Source organism: Sinocyclocheilus grahami, unplaced genomic scaffold (assembly GCF_001515645.1).
Source record: "Sinocyclocheilus grahami isolate Dianchi unplaced genomic scaffold, SAMN03320097.WGS_v1.1 scaffold266.1, whole genome shotgun sequence".
NCBI classification, from domain to species: Eukaryota; Metazoa; Chordata; class Actinopteri; order Cypriniformes; family Cyprinidae; genus Sinocyclocheilus; species Sinocyclocheilus grahami.
The window spans coordinates 103,611-115,442 of NW_015505445.1; the positions used below are offsets into that span (position 1 = coordinate 103,611).

Consider the following 11,832-nt stretch of genomic DNA (forward strand, 5'->3'; position numbering starts at 1 on the left):
AAAAAAAAAAAAAAAAAAAAAAAAAAAAAGGGGGGGGGGGGGGGGGTACTTAAACAAATGCTTCTTTTAATATACACAGCTGAAACCATTCACTTCTTTATTTCCCCTGAAGAAAAGTGGCATAAAAGCATCCCGCACCAGCCGCTCACATGAAGGGACAACTTTAAAAAGAATACACGTGCACACATCCTCATAAACAGTTGGGGCTGGGGGGGGGGGATCCAGATGGTATTCATTTAAACAGTTCAGGCTGAGGAAACGCAGTGTTATAAAATAAAAATGTGGTAAATAGGCATTTAACACATACAGGCATACTCTAAATCAGTGCTTCTCAACCGGTTTGACTTCAGGACACAAATTTTACATTAAACATCATATAGCGCCCAAATTGTTTTCAACTGCTTGTAGTGCCCAACTGATCATATACTTAAAAGATCAGATGTGGACATTTATGAATATTACAGTTAACTAACGACATGCAAAATGATAAACATGACAAAATTTATAATTTTGTAAATGCATATGCAGAAGAAATGCAAACAACAGCAGAATACAGACCTGCCATGACCAACCAGTTCAGATGCACTTCAATAACTGGTAACAAAAGATTTAAAGTAAATTGTTTTCATAAAAAACACAATTAATAAGTCATTTAATAATCATAATAATAATAATAATAATTCCTGTAAAGGATGTTGTTAAAAGAAGGTTTTCTTAGATTTATTATTTATGGGGATAGTTTTTAGCAAATTGTGCCTAAAGTATAGCTAGGTTAGAAACACAAAAAAAGAAAAAAAAAAGAAAATATAATTTAAAATAAATTAACAATAAATAAATTGTGCTCAAAGTATAGCTTAGAAAAATTAAGCAAAAATAATTAAATATAATTTAAAATGTAGAATAAATAAAATAATAATCAACAATAAATTAATTGTGTCCAAAGTACATCTTAAAAAATGTAAATAAAACAAACAAATAAAACTATTAAAACTTTAGAATGTCCTTGATAAACCCCAGAAACATATTTTTTCCCCCAAATGATGAGCAATTCGATCCCCAGATTTACAGTACAAAACGGTTGCAATATTCCATGGGGAATGTCTCAATTTCATTTTTCACTTTAATGGGAGTTTATTTAATCTCAAATCACTAACAGTAGCCTATGTGTTTTTACCTGAATGACAGGCATGCATTTGGACTGAGAAGGAAGACCTGATGCTGCCGTGATGCAATGTCCCATGAGCACTTTCTAATTCTGCAATTCATAACAGTTCAAAATGAAGAAAAACAACACCACTGAAGAACTTTCAGCTATGCAAAACCGATCTGATGGGATGTATGTAATCTAAATGAACCTGATTATCAAGTGCCACCACTGAGGGCGATTTGTAAATGCCAGCCCTTATCATAGTCTTAGTGAGCCGTCATGTCTTTATAAAGACTGGTGATACACGCGACCCTCCCTCCACAGGAAGGAGATATAATACTCAAACCAGACTGGCAGAGGAATTTTCACTGTCAATTGGGACAGAATAAAAAGAAATCCCTTAAATGCTTGATTAACAGCTCTTCCTCTCTTCCTCTGTATTAGCTGTCACATTTTTACTCCTATGAATATTTTTCAGGGTAGGTTTAATTTTGAAAGTCAATTTCTGTCCAGACATACCTCCAAATCGGAGCTACAAAAAAGCTACTGAACCATTACCGGTCAGAAAAAAGATATACTTCATTTAACATGTGTAAACCAACAGTGGGGTATGTTGACACACTATATAGGATAAGTTGTCATAATGGGAACCAGCTATTTATTCCATTTATTCTTAAGAAAAACTGTGATTTTACTTTAGTATTTACACTATGTTATCTGAATTAAAAGTAATCATATACTGTATCAGCACACTTGGAGAAAAAATAAAGGTGTAGAAACAATTTGCATTCAGAAATTTGTAATAAATCTCACAATTCAGTATTAAAAAGAACAAACAAAAAAACAAGTAACACTGAATTAAACATGAAAGCTTGGAGTAAAAAGACTGAAATAGTATTTTCTTCTAAAACATACTCCAGTAATCTGATTTATTTACAACTTTTTAGTGCAATGTACAAGAAAACGATTTTTCAATGTATTATCGACTATTTAATGAATTCACAATAATTATGAAATGCGAAACGATTAATAAAACAGCAAAAAGGCAGCTCACAAAATAGCAAACCTGTTTCAGCCAAATGGGTAACTAATTATTGAATTGTATAATATTGCAACATTTAAAAATGTCAATTTGCCTCAATATAAAATATTTATATAGTTAATATAAATATAGTTTAGACTTCATTATACACAGTAGTTCATCATTGCTTCAATGTATGACACTGTTTTAGTGAAGTTCACTTTTTCTTCAAAAGAAAATTATTGGATTTCTAGTACAATGAATAACATTCACAAAAACAATCCTAATTAAGTCGATTTTGGTCAAAACTGGACAGTCAAAACTACTGCAAAAGAAAACAAGCATTTATGCAATCAGACTTCAAACCTCACTGTTATAGAGATACAGCCCTTCTGACAACTAGACCTGGTGTCTTGACTATATATAGTTCGTAATGTCTTCAGTATTCACTGACCCATCAAATAACATCAGCTGAACCGCAAAATATTCTTTCAACCTGTCACCACAATGCTCAACCTGTTGTTAACGCTGCAGATACACAGTTGAATTTTTCTTACAAAGTCAAAAAGAACTTTAATTGCTATTGCACATTAAGAGAGATGTCTTTTTCAAGACCCAAATATGAAAATTAGAAGATGGTACATATGTGAAATATGCTTAAGACGCAGCACACAGCCTTCTCGATCAGTGGCATTTTAATTAAAAACATTCTGCAATTCCCCAGAATGCAATTACTGCTTTAGGGATTGGTGCATCGACACTGACATTTTTTCTCATTTCCTATGTATCTACTGACAACCCTTTCAATATCTACCTATATTCATCCAGTCCTATTCAGAGAGAAAAAAAACCCCAAAACATTTTATTACATCCAATGAGAGCCTCTTTTATAACCTGTATTTTTGATACAGGTTTTTGGCACCATACAAGGTTACACCAAAGTAACCATAAATGTATTTTCACACATTAAGTGATTTTCAACAGTCATTTATTTGAAAAGAAAAGGGAGAGGTGTTTAGAGACAAATACATTCTAAGAGACGCAAGCTACTTCACGAGCCACCTATTATTTCTAAAGCTAGTCCTGACAGAAGGCTGCTAAAAGTCTGCATAGAATAAAAACCACACTTGTGCAAATTGTATAAAATTATAAAGAGATAAATAAATCCAATGAAATGGCTTTATTATTGTTGTTTTCTTATTTAAATAGGAATTAAAAACAGCCAAAGAGACGCAATAGTCTGATTTCATAAGTAAAACTAATTTTGTCCATATAGAAATGTTTTTTTTTAATTTTATTGATAACATCAATGTATTAACATAACCAGTAAGAAGACTAAACTTCATATTAAGGAATAATCTAACTTATGTAGAAACCAGAAGTGCGATTTCCAAGTATTTAAAAACATGTTTAATTGTCAACTCTGTGGTCATAAACTAAAATAACCATAATCCTCCAACAATCCGAGAAATGTTAAAGGGGTCATATGATGCGATTTCAAGTTTTCCTTTCTCTTTGGAGAGTTACAAGCTGTTCGTGAATAGATAAGATCCCTAAAGTTGCAAAGACTAAAGTCTCAAACCCAAAGAGATATTCTTTATAAAAGTTAAGACTCATCCACGCCCTCCTAAAACGCCTCGTTTAAACATGCCCCCACATATCTACGTCACTGTGTGGGAAGATTTGCATAACACCGCCCAAATCTTCACGCAAAGAAAGAAGGCGTAACTTTATGGTTGCTGCCACCGCCGCCGCCATGTTGTGGAGATGCTGTGTGTTTCATGGCAAAAGCAAAAATACTTTGTTTGGTCTTCCAAAAGAGGACACGACTAGAAATCAGTGGTTAAGTTGTATTTACAACACTGTTCCAGAACAGTTCAACCCAAATATTCCTGACGATTCAAACGCGAGTTTTGAGCAGTGTAGGTTATCACAAAGGTTATCACAAATGCAGACACGGTTTTATGTTTACGCGGCGCGATGCAACGCAACACATAAAAAGACAGTATAAGTCATTATAATCCGTTATTATGTCCCCACTGGATGCAACAAATGCCTCGTTTATAATGGGTTTTAATGTTTTTGCCGGGACACGGAATCACAGTATGGTAAGGGGCGTAACATTTCAGTCACACGCTTGAGGTATTCGGACAATCACAATGCACTGGATAGCTGACCAATCAGAGCACACCTTGCTTTTCAGACCGATGAGCTTTGTAAAATTTGATGCGTTTCAGAAAGGTGGGGCATAGAGGAGAAACAATAATATACAGTATGTGGAAAATAATGTGTTTTTTTAACCTTAAACCGCATTAACACATTTCATAACACAGTTCTTTTTAGCATCATATGACCCCTTTAAGAGCAAATGACATACCTGAGTTAGTCTATCAATACTCTGAAACTACATCAAATTATATACTGTATATTTTAATACTTAGCATCAAAATTAAAATACATAACTATTTATATTAAAATACATAACTTTTATATGATAAATATTTATATATTTTTTATTCATATTTATTATTTATTCATTACTTATATTTCCATGAAAGACATCAGGTACAACATTTAGCTTTTTTAGAGAGCATTTTTTTAAAGAAAAAAAAATTGATATGCCTGTGAGGCTTTACATTTTTAATGAATTTTTAAAGCATACATTTCAAAACCGTTTATGTTAATTTGGTCAGTTTTTAGGCAAACACTCGCATATAAATGACCTCAAAGCTTATACATATAAACCAACAGCCACAAACCTCCAATTCCAGTTTTAATGCTGTAATCTACTTTACAGCATTAAAACATTTGACGAATTCAAGTTGGAACTGTGATTTCTCGTCTTTACCTTCGTGCATTATCATGCACAACGTGGTCGCCTACAAATTCTCCCGCATTAAATACCAAATTAGAAAATATCCCATCTAATAACATCAGCTGCCCTTTAAATTATTCTCTTGAACCTGCACCACTCCATCATGCGGTGGAGTTAATTAAGCTATGGAGAGAGTAATAAAGAAGATGGATGTGGAGCAGTCAGAGACGCGTGCCCCCACCACACGACAACAACTGAAGCCTAGTAAGGTCAGAGACCAGCGATTGATGGATCTGTCAGCCAATCGTCTTACGATGACAGCAGACTTCCTCCCCACAGAATTGGACTGTTCCTGCCCTGCAGTGCCATCGTCTTCAGCCAGTGGCCTTGCTGGGAACGTGGTGAATCTGAATTCAATTGGAAAGGCCTGATTGTCATTTGCTATCAATGCCATATGCAAAAACGGGTCAGCCAATCAGTGTACTCTTTTAGAGACGTGCTAGAGGGAAATTCTGCATACCAAAACACTTTCAATTTTAAACAGGACTGAATAGGGGCAAATTCTGTTATTTTGACAGAAAAAATATATATTTTTAAAAAATTACAAAAACAAAAAAGACAAAATTACAAAAACAATAAATGTGGTTTTGATGCTATTTAATGTGGCGTCTCAGTTCAAGTACCACGTGAACCAATCATCTCTTCCTCTTTACTACCAGTTAAACTATAGCACAAAATAAACCTGAATGAACATCAGAAGGTTTGTTGAAAGAAACAGTATAACTTCAATCAGTATAATTGATCAATCAGTGTTTCAAATGTGGAAAGATGTCAATAACACAGCTTGTAAACAATATTTTATGTAATGTAACATTTACCTCAGTGTTACCATTCAATGTTCAATAACCTGATTGCCAACTAGAAATGAACATTTTGATAATTATATGCACTATATTACATATCATTTTTTAATGTATGTTTGGGGGAAAAAAATGTGTCACGAAAACAAGTTTTTATTACAGCTTATATCATTCAAATGCAACTTGGCAACTTTGCAACATGCAACTTTCACTCAGTAGCAAAAATATGCCTTCAAATTGGAAATAAATAAATATTTGACATACTGTGATTATTATTATCAATATTGACTGATATGAAAAAAATTATGAAATTTTTTTAGGGCCAGGCCTATTTCTAAATGTAGAAAATTGTCAAAATGATGTATATTAATTTGCCAATGTATAACCAAATCAAACTGACTGATTAGGGCTGCACAATTAATATAATTTCTAATCGCAATTACAATTATGGCTGCCACAATTACGTAATCGTTCAAAGCGGCAATTAATCGTTCAAAGTCCACTTATGCTATTCTGCACACTTAAGATATGTTTTTTTCCTTTTTACATGTTATCTTAAGGGGTTTTCCATTGTTTTAGATTTAGTATAACATTATAATTCCATTCATCAACTTATTTAACATTTGGCAATCCAATCCAGTCGAGAAAACCAAATGTAAAAGTATGTATTATTACTATTATTCATTATTTATTACTGATTAAAAAAAATATTAATTAAAATTAATTAAAACAAATACATTCAAAAATTGTATAAAATAGTTTACTTCACACAGTGCAGTCAGCACATTATGTAGCATCATGTTTTCTGTGCATACAAAGAGTTTATATAATGTGTACAGTTCATACTGCAGAATTTGCTATACGCTATTTGGGGGGCATGTGGGGTTGAGCTTAAACTAATTAGCTGCAGCCATAGCTTTCAAAACAGCCATAACAAGCAGCACAAGGCCTGAATGTGTTTTACGGAATCTCATTTTTTGATCTCATTATCAACCCATATAAATGACTGCATGACTGAATCTGGCCCCTGAACAACCTGTGCGTATGTGAGATACAGAGAGCGAGAGAGAGAAACAAGAATGAGAGCGGGTGAGAAAGCGACCAGGCTCTCCTCAGGGAAAACATTTCCATTTTGACCATGTTATCAGCGAGGAGAACAAGGGCCAGCGTACCAGTGTGTGCCGTCAGGTCTGCAATGTCCTGTTTGTTTGGGCCTGATCTGTCCTGCTGTGGTTTGATCAGAGATCAGAATGTGACTTACAGGCAAAGGTTAGGCTGGCCTCCCTGCTGACAATAGTCCCGAAGGAGTTGGAAGCAAGGCACTGGTACGTCCCAGCGTCCTGTTCTTTATTTAGATGGTTGATGCGAAGGTTACCTCCAGAGAGGCTGTGATGGGAGCCGGGTTTAGGGTTGAGCAGACTGCCATTTAGCTTCCACCTACAACACAAAGTAGTTCACAGTTCAGAGATTTCAATATGAACTCATACATTTCTCATCATGACCTTCCATGACCCAACTGTAATAACAAAGCTCATGTTCTAGCTGTATCTGCTTATTCACAAAAAAATAAGAGCATATATGATAACAAATATGAAAGTCTGGGGATAAGATTTTGTAAAAAGAAATTTATACTTTTTTTTCCAGAAGGAATACATTAAATTTATCAAAAGTGACAATGAAGACATTTATGTTACAAAAGCTTTCTATTTCAAATAAATGCTGTTCTTTTGAACTTTCTATTCATCAAAGAATCCTAAAAAATGTTTTCCACAAAAATATTAAGCACCACAACTATTTTCATTGTTGATAATAATAATCATAATAATACAATCTCCTTAATTAGAATGATAAAATAATCATGTGACCGAAGACTGGAGTAATGGCTGCTGAAAATTCAGATTTTTCATCATAGGATTAAATTATATTTTAAAATATATTAAATTGTAATATTATTTCATTATTAATATTATTTTGATTAAATAAATGCAGCCTTGGTGAGCATAAGAAGCTTCTTTCAAAAACGTTACACAAATCTTACAAACCCCAGACTTTTGAACGGTATTGTACATTATCTTTTAGTACAAACAAGACAAAGTTAATACTTTAAAGCGTTCAAGCAAGCAATACAAATCACTTTGAATACTGAGTTATACATTTATACAGCAATTTTAAAAACTACTTGGACAATTAAGCTACTCTTAAAAAGTGTCATTTATTTTAAAAGACACATCACAAGCACATCTTTTAATCACATTTAACAAAAATAATTAGTTTTCATTGAAAACAAACCAAACAAACAAATACGGTTTGTTTGATTGAATGATTCAAATGTAAAAAACAACAAAAAAAAGATATTGGCTTCTAAAAAATATTGCAGATCTTCAGGGTTAGAAACATTGCAGCCAATGCCAACTAATAAAGTTTAATAGGAAAACACATAGCCGGAAGCAGGGTGGAATTGGTGTTACCATTATTGTTGTGCACAATTGGGGTGTCAACAGACCAGTGGGTACAAATCTGGGCTGTTAAAACAAAACCTCCAAGTGTGATCCCACATAAAGACAACACGCAAACTGCACTGAGTTACTGAGATCCACAATTATTAGACTCCAGAGTAAAGCATTTAGTACACTACACTAACGCCAAAGGGATTGTCCTTGCAATTAGTGCACTGTAAAGTGTTTTGCATAAAAAGTGTCTGCTAAATGAAAAGCAACCAGCTGTAGTCCTGATAAATTCAGAAGCCTGTTTTTTTTCCCCCATACCAAGATTAATGTTCAGAATGGCATGGCTTGTGACCATCCATCTTGTTGAACACAAAGTCATACAGCATCAAATGTGAACTTTATCTGTCACGTGCATGTTCCCGTTTAGATCCTGTTTTCCTTATTTGGTCCTTCCTGTTCTCGTTGTATGAATTTGGTTCCAGCTGTGTTTGTTTAACTAGTTAATTTGCTCCCAGGTGTGTCCCATTGGTGTCTGTGTATTTACAGTGAGTCCCGTTCTGAGTTTCTTAGTCCGGAATAGTTTATGTCCATTCCTTGTGCTATGTGTGATTCCCCGCAATATAAAGTCCTTGGTTTTGTACTCCTGGTCTCCTCGTTCCATGCTCCTCACAGTAGCGACCCGTGACATTATCATGGCAGAGCACCAACCAAAACTAATATCTGCAGTGAGCACCTCCATATTCTATAGCATGGAAATCATTTAAGTTATCATCAGGTTCTCCAACCCTTCAAGCAGCCTTATTAAAACAAACAAGCTGCCAAATCAATACAAAAACCTCACATATAAAGCATATTTAAAATATCGCTTCCATTCAGCTTTAACAGTGGTAATGGAATGATGACTTCATTCGTGAGGTTATATGCGCGTGTGTGTTATGAGAGACCTATGTAGGGCTGCACGAATAATCAATAAAACAGAAATCACAATATGGGTTTATGATTTATCCAGTCATAAAGGCTGCAGTACAATTGAATGATGCGCAGCTAATCATCTGGTGTTTTCAGTGTCTTTTTATTATTATAATTTATTTTTCTTAAATACTTTATTTTACTTTCCAGTAAACTTCGAGTTTTTAAAATTTCACTTCAAATCACAATTTTTATTTAAAAAAAATTGATTAGATTTTCACCCAAAAGCATGCAGCCCAAGATCTGTTCTATCGGATAATCTTAACCAAGTTAATAATAACTTGTGATTATCTTTTAAACAGAAATATTTCACTCTAAGAATTCAGAACCATTTCACAAACAGGTCGATTTTACTGATGTCCTTGCATGGTTCAATAACTAACATATAATCTCTCTTACAACCTCCTATTGCAGCAACTTTAGTTTTTCCCTTTTTTAAAGAACCCATAAAATATGTCGAACAGATTTTGCTACTGTAATGATAATCCACTGTAGGCGAGCGTAGTGATGAATCCAAGTGCAGATGTATTTAAACAAAGTGATCCAAACATGATCCAAACATAATCCAAACAAACAAAGACTTGACTTGAACGGACTAGACTCACCGACAGCAGGATAAATACATTCATACACGACCAAGCACAAAGGCAACATGATGGCTACTTATAGTAAACAATCAGGGTCACATGACAAGAACCAACTAATGAGGAAACAAGACACATGACTAGGACAACCAATCAGAACATGACACACAGACAAGCGTACCACATGGCATGATCACATGACAGGGTAGAAAAAAACACATGACAGGAACATGAAACAAGGCAAAATATAAAAATAAAAGACATGAAAACTTAAACCAGAAACAAAAACCCAGAACAGACCTTACAGCTACCCGTGTTGACATACCAAAAGGCCAATTTTTTTAAAGCCGATATCCATCACTACATCAGTTGACAGACTGCATACAACCCATTTTACGTCTGTAATGTGTTGGGACACATTTTTGAGTGAAACAGGATGTTCAGAGAAAAAAAAAGTAGGGTATATGAGTTGATTTTATCCATCAGTAATTGACTAGATCATGAAAAGTGGTCTCTAAATCAATAGGATTTGGTGGAGAGGGGTTGAAATGTAAAGCTAGGTGACAGCAGCTCAAAAGGAATTTTAGACATTTTGAAGACTACTATTTTTCCTTTGGAATAACATGCACAGATGAATCATTCACAATAAGATCAAGAACCAATTTGGAAAGTACATGGGGTCAATTTTGATTTCATGTAGCCAACGACCTTCAGTTCAAGACACATGACAAACCATTTTTGCTTTGCTAGTCTGCGATATACGCAAAGTGCCTCTGCTTTGTGCCTGACAGGCTGATTTAAGGTGCCTGTCAGGAACAAAGCAGGGCACCTTCCACCAATCTCAGCTGCAGATGTTGCAGTAGACAGCATTTTACTGGGCAAAAGATCCCCCCGTGAAGATAATTCATCAACATTTTCCTGGAAAAAGATATTAAATCAGTTTTTTCTTGGTGAAAGCTTTGCGTTTGTTTAGCTAATAAAATATTAAATTAAATAATTGTACACAATTTAAAATCTAGTTTATGTCATCCTGGTATCGCGGACTCGCTCTCTCGTTTCGTACAAACGTTATTCTGCGATAATAACCGGCTGGATGTTCATTCTCCCTTACTTACTGTCACCATTTAGGAGTACACTCACTTCAAAGCTAACAGACGTGAACTAAAAGCCACAAAACTTCAGTTTTGATTTCATGGTTTATTGAGAGGACGTGAAAAAGTGGTCCACTATAGCTGGGTGCCTTTTTAAAGGGACAGTCCACCCAAAAATTCATGCCATCTTTCTTTCTTCTGTGGAACACAAAAGAAGATATTTTAAAGAATGTTGGCAACTTTAACAGTTTAGATTCCCACTGATTTCCACTGTACGGACAAAAACACAATGAAAGTCAATGGGAACGGAAACTCAATCCGTTATTCTGAACATTCTTCAGAATATCTGAATGAGAGTGGGTATATGATATTTTATGACAGAATTTTTGGGTAGACTATCCCTTTAACTAGCGAGAAAGCTAATGTTAAATCACCCAGTTCAGCAAGTGGTACATTCACACCGTGCTTTTCTAAATGGTGTTTGTAGTTCAACATCTTGTTTTCTTTGTCTGTTTCACATTTGTATACAGATGCTTCTTATTTTCCTAAACAAAAACAGAATCTCCCTAATGCCCTCTGAGAGGCGGGTCATTTGCACACACAAAGACTCTTCACACCAGGAAGCAACTGCGTGTCCATGCAAAGCTCAGAAATAATATGGGTGTAGCCCTACATCGCTTCTTTCAGGACTTCTGCTCTCGAGTCTAATTTGAATCTAGTACCTCTGAAATCAAAGACGCCCGCACATTCCCATCCCTCACAGAGTGTTTTCAAAAGACAAAAATGCAATAAATATTTCATATTTGTAGCCCACAGTGAACGATATTGCACGGTCTTCAGAGATGTCGGTAACTGATAGGAGTGAAGAGTTTCCAAATCTCAGGCTCAATAATAAGAT

General features: G+C 34.7%; 1 protein-coding gene across 1 annotated transcript in view; it reads right to left on the reverse strand.

Moving 5' to 3' along the window:
* Positions 1–9,966, reverse strand: part of LOC107599410 (contactin-4-like) — an 86,098-nt gene extending 76,132 nt beyond the window's left edge. The window contains exons 1-2 of the mRNA XM_016290989.1: positions 9,865–9,966; positions 7,105–7,280 (exon numbers count right to left, since the gene is read on the reverse strand). Coding sequence (XP_016146475.1) covers positions 7,105–7,280; positions 9,865–9,884 — 196 coding nt within the window. The 5' untranslated portion in view covers positions 9,885–9,966. The remainder of the gene's footprint in view (positions 1–7,104; positions 7,281–9,864) is intronic.
* Between the last annotated feature and the right edge of the window lie 1,866 nt (positions 9,967–11,832).